Source organism: Microcaecilia unicolor, chromosome 2, assembly GCF_901765095.1.
Source record: "Microcaecilia unicolor chromosome 2, aMicUni1.1, whole genome shotgun sequence".
NCBI classification, from domain to species: Eukaryota; Metazoa; Chordata; class Amphibia; order Gymnophiona; family Siphonopidae; genus Microcaecilia; species Microcaecilia unicolor.
Window position 1 is genome coordinate 507576706 of NC_044032.1, and position 15019 is coordinate 507591724.

Consider the following 15019-nt stretch of genomic DNA (forward strand, 5'->3'; position numbering starts at 1 on the left):
CTCATTGAGCCTGCAAATAGGTGGGAAAATGAGGGATACAAATGTAACAAATAAAATAAATAAATATCCAGGGTACAAAAAGGTGATCTGATTGAGCAGCTGTCCACTGGAGGGATTAAGGCATGACACCTCCTTAATCTCCCAGTGGCTGCTGTCCCCCTCCCTCTCTCCAGAAAGTGAAACTGAAAGGGAATACCAGGCATTATGACAGCTTCAGGTATTATGGGTATTCTTAACAAAGGAGGAAGCAAATCTAAGGACTAGCCTAGTGGTTTGTGCAGGGGACTGTAAACCAAGCAACCCAGGTTCAAAACCTACTTCAGCTTTTTTTTTCCTTTTGAAACTGTGAGCCCTCCAGAAACAGACATTTATCTACTATACCTAAATATATAAGCCATACCTGTAGGTTTATATATTACAAAATAAAAGAGTTAAAGTGGGGCTTGAACCTCAGTCCTTTGGTTCACAATCTACTGCACTAACCACTAGGCTACCCCTCTGCTCTACATTGATGTCTGTGTGGCCATGTTCAAAGAATGCTGTTATTACTTCCATTATTTGGATATTCCAGTTTGTAAAATGAATGCTCATGCTTGACATTTCTAGTGTATGGACATCCATCTCAAATATTTTCAAACAGGAAATCTTGACATACTTCCTGGTTGAAAATACATGTGAAATGGCCACCTGTCTGGGGCATTCAGACGTCCTTTCGAAAATGCCCCTCCACGTTACGATACTATCTATAATTTACTCAACATATTTTGTTGTATGGAACATAAATCAGGATTTATTTCAAATAGCAATTTCTACATTAACATCTAGAAATATTCATAGTAACATAGCAGATTATGGCAGATAAAGAACTGTATAGTCCATGCAGTCTGCCCAGTAAAGTAAACTCATAGCATAAGGAATGATGCAATACTACATATGCATGCATGATCTTGATTTGTCCTTGCCATTTTCCTTGCTCAAAACCTATTGTACATAGTCCAAAAAAACAAAGTCTCAATCACATGGTATTCACCTTTATATAAAGACAAAACTATAGTGCTTTTTTATTTCCAGAATGCATACACATAGTAGTGTTCTACTCACAGAATCTCCAGTCTTTGCAGAAACAAAATAGCTACCAAGGCCATTTTCCTGGCAAAACCTTTGGTGTTTGTCAGTTTTCACTGTCCGCATATGTTCTAAATCAGCTAAAAGGGGAACACAAAACAATGAAAATTTTAATATAGAAAACATTGCCTAGGTGGAATAACTGATAAAAATGAACAACTCCTATCAATCTAAAAAATGTGTAATACATAAAATGACAACCTGAATCTACTGCTACCAAAGCTGAGTTTTTATGCAATTTCTAACATCACAACTGGTATTTTTCAAAGAAAGTTACATCAAGCGGAGGGACATAATTGAAAGGGACGCCCAAGTTTTGTTGAGGATGTCCTCGCAAAACGGGAGTCCCGATGGAGGGGCTGGGAAACCCGTATTATCAAAAGAAGATGGATGTCCATCTTTCGTTTCGATAATACGGTCAGGGACGCCCAAATCTTGAAATTTAGGTCGCCCTTAGAGATGGTCGTCCCTAGACTTGGTCGTTTCTGATTTTCGGCAATAATGGAAACCAAGAACACCCATCTTAGAAACGACCAAATGCAAACCCTTTGGTCGTGGGAGGAGCCAGCATTTCTAGTGCACTGGTATCCCTGACATGCCAGGACACCAACTGGGCACCCTAGGGGGCATTGCAGTGAACTTCATAAATTGCTCCCAGGTACATAGCTCCCTTACCTTGTGTGCTGAGCCCCCCAACCCCCACCCCTAAAGCCCACTACCCACAACTGTACACAACTACCATAGCCCTTACAGGTGAAGGGGGGCACCTAGATGTGGGTACAGTGGGTTTCTGGTGGGTTTTGGAGGGCTCGCTGTTTCCTCCACAAATGTAACAGGTAGGGAGGGGGATGGGCCTGGGTCCGCCTGCCTGAAATGCACTGCACCCACTAAAATTGCTCCAGGGACCTGCATACAGCTGTGATGGACCTGAGTATGACATTTGAGGCTGGCATAGAGGCTGGCACAAAATATTTTTAAAGATGTTATTTGAGGGTGGGAGGGGGTTAGTGACCACTGGGGGAGTAAGGGGAGGTTATCCCCGATTTTCTCCGGTGGTCATCTGGTCATTTCGGGCACCTTTTTATGCCTAAGTCATAACAAAAAAAAGGATCAAGTAAAGTCATCCAAGTGCTCGTCAGGGACGCCCTTTTTTTTCCATTATTGGTCAAGGATGCCCATGTGTTAGGCACACCCAAGTCCCGCCTTCGCTACGCTTCCAACATGCCCCCGGGAACATTGGTCACCCCCGCGACAGAAAGCAGTTGGGGATGCCCAAAATCGGCTTTCGATTATGCCGATGTGGGCAACCCTGGGAGAAGGACGCCCATCTCCCAATTTGTGTCAAAAGATGGGTGGTCCTTCTCTTTTGAAAATAAGCCTGCTAGTTGCTAGATAGCATAATTCTACAGTCATAGCCTATCTCTTTGTCTTGTGCTTGTTTCAGGAACATGTTCAAATAGTTCCCAATTTGCCTGCTTTCATCTAAACACCATCTCTGTAATGCCCATTTCATTCCATCATGTTCTTTCAGTCTGGAGTAAATCTTATCAGTCAAGCCTAGCTCTGTGCAATTTTGGCTGAAAAATGTCTGTCTTTAAGTGAATCATAATGAAATGCAGAGGAGGTGAAGATCTCCCCTCTTAAATCAAGGTTAGTATTGATCACATTGCATCCCACAAATTCCTACCCAGTCTAAAGATCTCTCTTTTGGTGATAAATGTAAATGCGATCACCCTCTTTCCTCTACAGCTCACTTGTTAGTTTATATCCTGCGGTGTTGCAATCCAGGGGGATGTAGGAAGTCAGCCTCGAGTAGAGATGGCCAACAGGAGATATGAGAGAGGTCTGTAAAAACTGAATGGAGTAGAACAGGTAGACCTGAATCGCTTGTTTACGCTTTCCAAAGATATTAAGATTAGGGGGCACACAATGAATCCACCAAGTAGTAAATTTAAAACAAACCAGAGAAAATATTTCTTCACTCAATGTGTAATTAAACTTTGAAATTCATTGCCAAAGAATGTGGTAAAAGTAGTTTGCTTAGCAGGGTTTTAAAAAAAGGTTTGGATAATTTCCTAAAATAAGAATCCATAAGCCATTACAAAAATGGATTTGGGAAAATCTACTGCTTATTTCTAGGATAAGCAGCATAAAATGTTTACCTCTTTTGGGGTCTGGCCAGGTACTTGTGACCTGAATTAGCCACGGTTGGAAACAATAATGGGCTTGATGGACCTTTGACCTGTCCCAACATGGCAACACTTGTGTTCTTATGATTTACCTAACTGGGTTTGCTCCAGAGATGACACATTGTGCAGAATATGCAGCAAAAAATATATTTTATTTATTGCACTTGTATCCCACATTTTCCCACCTTTTTGCAGGCTCAATGTGGCTTACAATACATCATAAATGGTGAAGATATAATAGAAAAATAGACAATTTAGTTAACAGAAGAATCATGGTAACATGATAATGATCTAACAGGATAGTAATATAACAAGCAGATATTATAAGGCAGTTCTGAATATCTGTGAAGGAGTAGTGTATGTTTACATTTGTTGATCTTTGTGGTATGCTTTATTAAAGAGATGGGTCTTCAGTAGTTTTCAGAAGTTGATTAGTTCATAACTCATTTTTAGGTTGCACGGCAGTGCGTTCCATAGCTGTGTACTCTAGGTGAAATTCGACGCAAGCATTAATTTGTATTTTAGGCCTTTGCAGTTTGGGAAGTGCAGATTAAGGAATGTGCGGGATGATCTTTTAGCATTCCTGGGTGGTAAGTCTATCAGGTCTGACATGTAGGCTGGTGCTTCTCCGTGATTTTATGAACTAGGGAGCAAATTTTAAACGTGATGCGTTAAGTGGGAGCCAGTGTAGCTTTTCTCATAAGGGTTTAGCATTTTCATATTTTGTTTTGCCGAATATGAGTCTGGCTGCAGTGTTCTGGGCTGTCTGAAGTTTTTTTTTTATTACTTGTTCTTTGCAACCGGCGTAGAGTGTGTTGCAGTAGTCTAGATGGCTAAGCACCATTGATTGTACCAGGTTGCGGAAAACATTCCTTGGGAAGAAAGGTCTTAGTCTCTTTAATTTCCACATTGATTGGAACATCTTCTTGGTTGTGTTTTTTGCATGGTTTTCAAGTGTTAGGTGTTGGTCGATGGTTACTCCAAGAATTTTTAGGGTATCCGAGATTGGAAGGTTCAGATTTGGTGTGTTAATGGTGGTGAATTTGTTTGTGTTATATTGAGAGGTAAGTACTAGACATTGGGTTTTTTTCTGCATTAAGTTTCAGCTTAAATGCATCTGCCCATGAATGCATGATATGGAGGCTTTGGTTAATGTCATTGGAAATTTCCTTTAAATCTTGTTTGAATGGGATGTAGATCGTTATGTCGTCTGCGTATATGTATGGGTTGAGGTTTTGGTTTGATAGTAGTTTGGCCAAGGGTATCATCATTAAGTTAAATAGGTGAGAGGGGGGAATCCCTGTGGGACTCCGCATTCAGGTGTCCATGTGGCTGAAGTAGTCGAGTTAGATGTCACTTGGTATGATCGTGTGGTTAGGAAACCCTTAAACCAATTGAGAACGTTACCTCCAATTCCAAAGTACTCAAGGATATGTAGTAGTATGCCATGATCGACCATGTCGAAAGCGCTTGACATGTCAAATTGTAGGAGTAGTATTTTTTTTCCAGTTGCAATCCTTTGTTTGAATTTAGTCATAAGTGTAACTAATACTGTTTCAGTACTATGGTTAGACCTAAATCCTGACTGGGAGTCTTGGAGTATTGAGAATTTGTATAGATAGTTTGTGAGTTGTTTGGCATTAGGCCTTGGAATAGGGCTTTTTCACTCCTCTGAAAGCTTTGCTGGCTGTCAAACAGAGAATTGGGTTTAAAATGCTCTGTTTCCTTTCTTGAGCCTTGAAGGGTGTCAATCCTTAGTATTTGTAATGTAAAACAGGATGGTGCCTTCCAGGAATGGCTCTTCATTCCAGTCCATTCAGAAACCTTGCAATCCTTGTAGGAAAGAAGTTTTAGTGTATTAGCATTCTACAGAATACCTTTCAGAGTCAGTTCCATTCCTTTGGAATGGGCTCCCAGTGAAAATTTAGTAGATTTAATGCTAGGACTACCAGGATTTTCAGAAAGATCTAAAAACCCTTCCATTGGTTAATGGCTGAATTAAACCTGTGTTTTCCTTTTTGGTCCTGTTGATATTAGCTGTCTTTTTTTTGGAGAGGGGGGGGGGGGTGTTGCGATGGAGAAGGTATCATACAGATTCCATTGGGAATTAAGGCTGAACAGTAAAGTTGGTTGAATATATTTCTGTAGTTGCATGTGTGAATTTTGCTACTTGCTGCTGTCGAAGTTGTTATATAGGCATTTGGTTGCAGGCTGTTTTTATTGATATGAGATTATGAGCTACCTTGAACAGCCCTGGCAACTGTAGAGGGGGAAATATAAATGTTTGCTTACATTAATTCAATGATAACTAGCACTCAGGCAGCCACCGACCTGGATAATACTAAATTTTTCTCCCTTTTATACAGCAGATCTAATACCACCCTGGACCTCATGGATCTCATCATCACATATTTGAGGAGATCCCCTTAAAAAGTTCAGGATCATCTAATTGATTCTACACATGGAATATGTCAATCCATATCCAGCAGCTTTAAATCTCCCAAACACTACATTCCCATTCATTCCTATCTTTTTGGAGGTCTTTGTTCAGATCTCCGCTTAGCTCTTCCACCTGAATTGAAGGTCTGCTGACTTCCACTTTCCAAGAGAGCTCATATCACCTCTATCTTTCCCTATGGGGCTCATTTTCAAAGCACTTAGACGTACAAAGTTCCATAGGTTACTACAGAACTTTGTACGTCTAAGTGCTTTGAAAATATGCCTCCACGCCACCTATATATCAGTTGCCTTTTTTTTTTTTTGTTACCATCAAGCATTACTCCCCCCTCTCTTTTATACCATCCCTATCACTACTTCATAGATTATAGCCTAGTATAGCTTTATTTCATTCATGGAATTAACTATGTGCCTCCCTGAACGTGGCTGGTAGGTGTTGCTGATTATCAACGGCGTGGACTCTAGATTTCCGAGAAGAAATGAAGACTGCTTTGGCAGCACCCTCAGTCCAAGCTAATCTGAAGTGCTGAGGAGCAGAAACAAAGCTCAGAAAATGAAACTATTTTCTGCACGGTAGTGCAGTCTAATCAATACAGTATTAATCTTTTAAAATCCTAGAGCATGCAAGGTGTTCTAAAGTGTAATTATACTATGGACAAAGAATTCTACAAAAGTATCCTTTAGAAAGCTGTACTAAGGATACAAGATACATATTGTGACACAGAACTGCATCATTTTCATTATTCATTTACTAAAAGTAAAGCATTTTACAACACAAACTTCACTGAAAACAAATGGGTATTTCAAGCAGAAAATAGCACTCAAGATATTTGAGCAAGTTTTGAGGTACATGTTCTAATTTTTCTAAAACCAAAGGAGGAGTGGCCTAGTGGTTAGGGTGGTGGACTTTGGTCCTGGGGAACTGAGGAACTGAGTTCGATTCCCACTTCAGGCACAGGCAGCTCCTTGTGACTCTGGGCAAGACACTTAACCCTCAATTGCCCCATGTAAGCTGCATTAAGCCTGCCATGAGTGAGAAAGCACGGGGTACAAATGTAACAAAAATAAAAAATAAAGCTGTATTACCGTCCCCCTCTTTACTGTACTACAGCACCTTTAAGAGTATTTATGTTGTCAAATTATTAAGCATTTAAGGATAACTAGGCAATCTAAGTCAATACAGGAGAGGGGAGAACTGATTTGCTAACAAAAGGACCTAAGTAACTTGAATAAATTTGTAAATCTAGTGAGCATACACCATAGTGTCAATTCATTATCAACTGAAAAAAAATGTTTGTGTGCTATAAAAATCTATTTAAAAAGGATATTACAGGCCTTTAATTTGTTGAGACTTCAGATTTTTGGTTTAACAAGGGATTCTTATGCCTCATTCATAGTGATTACTTTGCCACAAACTACTGCTCAAGAAACATTAATGCCTTGTTTTGAAACATAGAGATAAAAATTTAGAAGTACAACATTAACTTGAGATAGAATATTCTTAAAAGCAGTGATTATACCATGCTTATAGAAAAAGTTGGATATTTTACATAATTCACGCATAGTCATTTGGTAATGCATTATTCATGGAAGACTGTCCTTATTTAGCAGTCTGACCCCTAGTGATAGTACAACACTACCACTAGGGAGTTGGTGAAAGCATTTTGAATCAGGAAGCTGCTGAGGCAGAAGTGCTTGAGGGATTGCTTCTGTGCCCCTACTGCCTACCCACTAGATGTTGGGATGAGGTAAATCTAGTGAGAGGTGGTATATGAAGGGAACTTTTATAAACAAACCACGTGCCCCAGGCCTTGAAATGACAGTGGTCCTGATTCAGCATTTGCTATCTTCGAGTTGCTGCAGCTGAGAATGTGTATAATTTATTAATTATTGTGTACCACTGTGATACCCCGGGCAAGGGTTATGGGGTAGCCCTGTGAATAGCTCAGCCAGAAAAGGGCTATAAATGTGAAAATAAATTATTTATTCACCTGAGCTCTGGGACTTGTTGCTTCACAGGCTAGGAACATCACAAGTAACCGTTTGTCTTATTTGGTAACAGCCTTACACAGGCCTCTGGCTAGCAGGCCAAGCTGTCTGTGGCTGGTGGGGTGGTGCCAGTGACGATACTAAATCGGCTGCCACCGGGGACGGATCGCCGATGCACACCCCCCCCCCCCCTCCTGGTGCAATGACTCCCCCCCCCCCCCCCCCAGGTGCATTTTTGGCTGCTGGGAGCAGCCGCGTGCCTGTCGGCTCCGCTGGCTCCCTGTTCCCTCTGCCCTGGAACTGGAAGTAACCTGTTCCGGGGCAGAGGGATCAGGGAACCAGCGGAGCTGACAGGCGCGCGGCTACTCTCTGCACCCCTCCAGCGGCGAGCACCCGGGGCGGATCGGCCCCACCGCCCTGCCCTTGGTACGCCGCTTGTAAGTTCTCTGGTCCTTCTGCCCTCAGCCATACCTCAGGAAGGTTTGCAAGTCTTAACAAGAAGCATAGTTGGCTTACCTCAGCCAGGTTACAGCAGCTAAACATATTCAGTAAAGGCACAGACTTGGGCTTCAGTTCTTTCTTCCCTGGGCCTCCTTAACCTCAGCCTGTCCCTGTCTTTTAACTCCCAGGTATTGACTCCGCCACTCCCAGCTCACTTCCTCCCAGAGCAGGATTAGTACTCTTAGGTGGCCCAGGCAAGTTAAAGAGAGAGACTTTTCTTAATGGTGAGGGACAATGTTCTATAAATCCCGTCACAAACACTGAGTAGTTTTAAAGATGTGGTCTACAAAAATAAGTAAATAAAATTTATTTCCAGCTGCAGCAACATAATAAAATTAGACGATGGGATTCATTAATCTGGGTACTGAGGTAGTGCAGGTTAGTGAATTTTATGGTAAGTTTTCATGCAGTAAAATAGATCCTGATGCTACTTATTTTGAATTAACTGAAATAGGCAAATAGGGTTTACGATAAAATGTTTGCAATAAAGTTCTAAATACATTCAAGTTACCAACTACCTATTTTGGATGGCAAATGCTTTTTTGTTGGAAAATGACGAAAAGAAAAAAAAACCTCCCACAAACTAGAGGCTTTGATAGTAGAGGACCAGAGAATCTACTGTTAAAAAAATAGCTGTGAATATTTAGTCACTATTGGCTTAAACAGACAACTTGAAATTTTAAAATTTTGGTAGGTTTTGGTTTTTTTTTGTTTGCTTGTTTTTTTTTTTTTTTTTAGAAACTCTATTCTTGTTTAGGACATCTGAAAACTGGCATTTAATGTCCATATTGCATGAACATCCAACATACAAGCCTGAAGGTTATTGAAGTGGTGTATATTCAGGTACAGTAAGTCTTTTTATGTTTCTGAAGGGCTCACATAAAAAAAAAAATCAAACAGCTAAAGTGGGATTTGAATAGGGTCCCCTGATTCTCAACCCACTGCTCTAACCATTGGCTATTCCTTTGCTCTGCATGGACAGCTGTTTGGTCATTTTATAAGATGGATATTCATATGCTGCCACAGATGTTCATGTCCCTTGTTTTCCCCATTCAGAATTTGGATGCTTCAGTCTGTAAAATGGATGTTCATGCTGGACATTTCCAGGACATGGACATCTATTTGTGATGCATTGACTCAGACATCCATATTCTGTGTTGGATGTCCTTTCTAAAATGCCCTTTATATTTCAACCTCTGCTTTGACTACTAGGTTTAAGTGGCCTTTCATGTCAGTAAAATGCAAACATTTATTTTTAAAATATTTCCAGAAAGTTTTTTATATTCAAAAATTGGCTCTGTAAATATATGTTGTTTCAAACCTTACAGTGGTTAACTGGTTGAAGTTTTATAATATAGACATACAATACACTGTGTAAAACATGATTACATAAATTCAATTCTGGGGTGTGATCTATTTATAGTATTTATTGGGTGCCTACATGTAACCTCATGACATTCAATAACGAGTAAGATTATGGTGGATTATCTACCTATATTAGACAGGGCTCTCGGAAGAAACCAGACAAAGTGTGTCCCAAACCTGCAGGAATCAAGATGATGTTTGTGGCAGAAGTGCTGAGACTCAGCTCCTGTGTTGGGATCTGTTTTAAGCTGTTTTCTCCCCATTTGTGCTGGTTACAGTGGGGAAGAAGAAAGGAGAGATACATACCTACTGGTGGGTGAAAAGTTCTGATCTTGAGCTGTTTCAGACCACTCTCAAGGTTGCAGGCATCATGACCCATGGATCCGCTACAGTGCCTTCAAAGGGCCCGACATGTAATGAGTCTGACTTTAGTGCAGAGAAGGGATCTTTGAGGCCAGAAGAGACTGGTCCCACTGAGATCGGGAAGCAGTCTGTTGGTTTTCGTATTGTCTGTGAATGGGATGGAGAAGTGAGTCAGCCTCATCAAGTGGGGAGCCACTGCATGGAATTGCCCCATTCCCGTTCTCCCCCCCCCCCCCCCCCCCCAAGTTGGTTGGGGAAGAGGTTACTGGGGATCAAGGTTTGACACTGCATCAACTTCTGGTGCTGCTGGGTTGATTCAGCATAGCACTGCCCTCGGATTACAGAAACCAGCGGAAGTTGATTGTTATGCCATATGAGAAGCCATCAAGTTCTTGGACTTGTCTCTAGAGCAAACTGTGAAGATACTTCTGGAGAATTGTGGGGATATCAATTTCGGAAATAACTTGTATAAAATGTTTGTACGTTTGGGTAGCTTGCTAGGTGACCTTGACCTGGATTGGTCGCTGTCGGGGACAGGATGCTGGGCTCGATGGACCTTTGGTCTTTTCCCAGTATGGCATTACTTATGTACTTAATAGTAAAAAAGGCCCGTTTCTGACACAAATGAAACGGGCGCTAACAAGGTTTTCCTTGGGGTGTGTATGTTTGAGAAAGTGTATGTGAGAGTGACTGTGTGTGAGAGAGAGAGTGAATGTGCGAGTGTGTGTTTGTGAGAGAGAGAGTCTGGGTGCGAGTGTGTCTGTGAGAGAGAGAGTGTGTGTGTGCGAATGAGAGTGTGTGCAAGTGCGTATGTGAGACAGTGTGAGAGAGAGAGTGTTTCACACAGATACAGTGTGTGCGAGAGAGAGTGTGTGTGAGACGCAGACTCTCTGTGAGACTGAGTGTATGAGACCAAGAGAGTGTGTGAGTGACTGTGTGACACATAGAGAGTGAATGTGATACAGTGTGAGACACAGAGTGTGTGAGACTGAGAGAAAGACATTGACTGTATGAGAGAGAGAGTGTGTGTGTGTGACAGAGATACCTCCCCCCCCTCTCTGGTGTCAGGCCCCCCTCCCTCCCTGTCTCTGGTGTCAGGCCCCCCCCTCTCTCTCTGGTGTCAGGCCCCCCCCCCCTCTCTCTCTGGTGTCTGAGTGTTACTGTGCAGGACGCTGAGCTCTGGCTGTGCTTCAAGGAACTGACCAATCCTATTTAATAGAATGCACCTCCAACATTCTGGAGCCGAGAAACCTCGTGTGGTTGGTCACTTCTGCTTGTGACGAACCCGGAAGTACGTGATGTCAATTCAGGAGATGGATACAGAGAGCAGGAATGCCTCAGCCATGCAGTCAGCTTCAGAATGTTGGAGGTGCGTTTTATTATATAGGATGTACGGTCAAGATGGAAATAGAGGCCCCGATATTCAGACCGTGGAAGATAGCCGGGCTATCTCCCGTGGTCAGCGCTAAACCCGAATATTCAATGCTGATCTGTTTCCGGTGAGCAGCATTGAATATCCAGTTTAACTTTGGCCAGCCCGATTTTAACCAGTCACGCTGATATTCAGCGCTGGTCGCTTAAAGTGAGACCAGTCAAAGTTATTCTATTTATTCTAGCAAACTTGGCTGGTCGGGTTTTTAAAAAATTGGGGGGGGGGGGGGGGGAGGGAACAGATGGTTATAATGCATGATAACCGACTATCCAAGCTGCTATCCAGCAGTATTCAGCAGCAGATAGCCGGATATCTGGCGCTGAATATTGCTGGATAGCCACTTAAGTGATGTTTTAATGGCTTTTTTTTTTTTTTTTTTTTTTTAATATCGGGCAGTCAGTGTTTAGATCCATACTGTTGGTAACCCTTACCCTGGAACTGGACAGAAATTTGGTGTTACATAATTACTTCAGATATATGTATGAACAATTACTAGGTTCTAATGTCTGCATTTTTTCTGGATCCTTTTTTGGGGACCCCAAGGCACCCTAAGAACTTTTCTGGGATTCTGTTCAAGGGTCTTGGTGATGGGGCTGTCTTACTTGTTAAAATTTTCTGTTATATACCATGCAAAATTTTAACAGTGGTGATTTATTTCTTGAACCTAAGCAATTGTTGGAACTTTGGGTGGCTTGGGAGGGAGGTTCTACTGCGATGGTTATTCCCCTTGGTTAGAATGTAATCTGGCTGTCACTGTATAAGATTCATCTGCCTTGTTAGTTTTGTTTTGTTTTTCTCTATGTTTTTATTTCCTGCTCGACTCCAGCAATATTGTGGACTAACGGATGATGATTATTTCCTCTATTAAGGGGTTTCCCTGTATTTCTATATCTTCTTCTAATTTCTTTTTCTAGTATATACTTGAATATTATGTTGAAATTATAAAATAAAATGGTACAGTATAACAGTGCTTTCTCTGAAGACAGTAGTTCACAATTAACAAGTGTTTTCTGTGACTGCCATGGCACAGAGCATAACAAAATTTCCAGAGATTTCTAGTAAAGACAACAAGCTCTATATACCCAAATTATGAGAGAAAACTTAAAACAGAAGCTTGGTGTGTTTGTGCCACTGGTGAACTGCTGTCTCAGACAAAGCGAATGCTACATACCTGTAGAAGGTATTCTCCGAGGACAGCAGGCTGATTGTTCTCACTGATGGGTGACGTCCACGGCAGCCCCTCCAATCGGAAACTTCACTAGCAAAGTCCTTTGCTAGCCCTGCGCGCCCGCGCGCACGCGCATGCGCGGCCGTCCCCGCCCGAAACCGGCTCGAGCCGGCCAGTCCAGTATGTAGCAAGACAATACACTTCAAGGGAAGACACAACTCCAAAGGGGAGGCGGCGGGGGTTTGTGAGAACAATCAGCTGCTGTCCTCGGAGAATACCTTCTACAGGTATGTAGCATTCGCTTTCTCCGGGACAAGCAGGCTGCTTGTTCTCACTGATGGGGTATCCCTAGCCCCCCAGGCTCAACTCAAAAACAACACATTGGTCAATTGGGCCTCGCAACGGCGAGGACAGTAACTGAGATTGACCCTAAAAAATTTACAACTAACTGAGGTGTAGCCTGGAAAGAACAAACAGGGCCCCTCGGGGGTGGAGTTGGATCCTAAAGCCCAAACAGGTTCTGAAAGAACTGACTGCCCGAACGACTGTCCACGTCGGGTATCCTGCTGCAGGCAGTAATGAGATGTGAAATGTGGTGGACAGAATGACCACGTCGCAGCTTTGCAAATTTCCTCCATGGTGGCTGACTTCAAGTGGGCTACCGACGCTGCCATGGCTCTAACCATTATGAGCCGTGACATGACCCTCAAGAGCCAGCCCAGCCTGGGCGTAAGTGAAGGAAATGCAATCTGCTAGCCAATTGGATATGGTGCGTTTCCCTACAGCCACCCCCTCTTGTTGGGATCAAAAGAACAAACAATTGGGCGACTGTCTGTGGGGCTGTGTCCGCTCCAGATAGAAGGCCAATGCTCTCTGCAGTCCAATGTGTGCAGTGAGTTAGAGCAGATAAACCAGATAGAATGAAAAAAAAAAAACAATGACAAAATGAGGACGGGGAAAGAATGTTGGCAAGACAAGTGACTGGTTCAGATGGAACTCCGACACAACCTTTGGCAGAAACTTAGGGTGAGTGCGGAGGACTACTCTGTTGTGAAAATTTGGTGTAAGGGGCCTGGCTACCAGGGCCTGAAGCTCACTGACTCTACGAGCGAGGTAACTGCCACCAAGAAAATGACCTTCCAGGTCAAGTACTTCGGATGGCAGGAATTCAGTGGCTCGAAAGGAGGTTTCATCAGCTGGGTGAGAACCATTGAGATCCCATGACACTGTAGGAGGCTTGACAGGGGGCTTTGACAAAAGCAAACCTCTATGAAGCGAACAACTAAAGGCTGGTCCTGAGATCGGCTCTTACCTTCACTTGGTATGTATGCACTGATTGCACTAAGGTGAACCCTTACGGAGTTGGTCTTCAGACCATGACTAAGACAAGTGGAGAAGGTATTCAAGCGGGTCTGTGTAGGACAGAGCGAGGATCTAGGCCTTGCTGTACAACCAGACGGCAAACCTCCTCCAATGAAGAAAGTAAACTCTTCTTAGTGGAGTCTTTCCTGGAAGCAAGCAAGATGCGGGAGACACCCTCTGGCAGACCCAAAGAGGCAAAGTCTACGCCCTCAAATCCAGGCCGTGAGAGCCAGGGACTGGAGGTGGGATGCAGCAGAGCCCCTTCGTCCTGGCTGATTAGGTCGGAAAACACTCCAATCTCCACGGTTCTTCGGAGGATAACTCCAGAAGAAGAGGGAACCAGATCTGACGCGGCCAAAAGGGAGCAATCAGATCATGGTGCCTACGGTCTTGCTTGAGTTTCAACAAAGTCTTCCCCACCAGAAGGAATGGGAGATAAGCATACAGCAGACCTTCCCCCCAATCCAGGAGGAAGGCATCCGAGCACAGTCTGCCGGGGCCTGAAGCCTGGAACAGAAGCTGAGGGACCTTGTGGTTCAACTGTGAGATGCGAAGAGATCCACCAGGGGGTGCCCCACGCCTGGAAGATCGGTCGCACCACACGGGAATTGAGCGACCACTCGTGCGGTTGCATAATCCTGCTCAACCTGTCGGCCAGGACTTGTTGTTTACGCCTGCCAGATATGTGGCTTGGAGCACATGCACTTGACGGCGAGCCCAGAGCCACATGCTGACGGCTTCCTGACACAGGGGTGGCGAGATCCGGTGCCCCCCTGCTTGTTGACATAGTACATGGCAACCTGATTGTCTGTCTGAATTTGGATATTTGGTGGGACAGCCGATCTCTGAAAGCCTTCAGAGCGTTCCAGATCGCTCGCAACTTCCAGAGATTGATCTGTAGATCGCTTTCTTGGAGGGACCACCTTCCTTGGGTGTGAAGCCCATCGACATGAGCTCCCCATCCCAGGAGAGACGCATCCGTGGTCAGCACTTTTTGAGGCTGAGGAATTTGGAAGGGAAGTCCCAGATTCAAATTGGAGCAAATCGTCCACCATACAGGGATTCGAG

General features: G+C 43.3%; 1 protein-coding gene across 5 annotated transcripts in view; it reads right to left on the bottom strand.

Annotated features, from left to right (window-relative positions):
* RAB28 (RAB28, member RAS oncogene family) overlaps positions 1–15019 on the bottom strand; it is a 269956-nt gene that overhangs the window by 65191 nt on the left and 189746 nt on the right. For all 5 annotated transcript variants that reach the window (XM_030191192.1, XM_030191190.1, XM_030191191.1 and 2 more), the window contains exon 5: positions 1102–1205. In XM_030191192.1, the coding sequence (XP_030047052.1) occupies positions 1102–1205 (104 nt within the window). The remainder of the gene's footprint in view (positions 1–1101; positions 1206–15019) is intronic.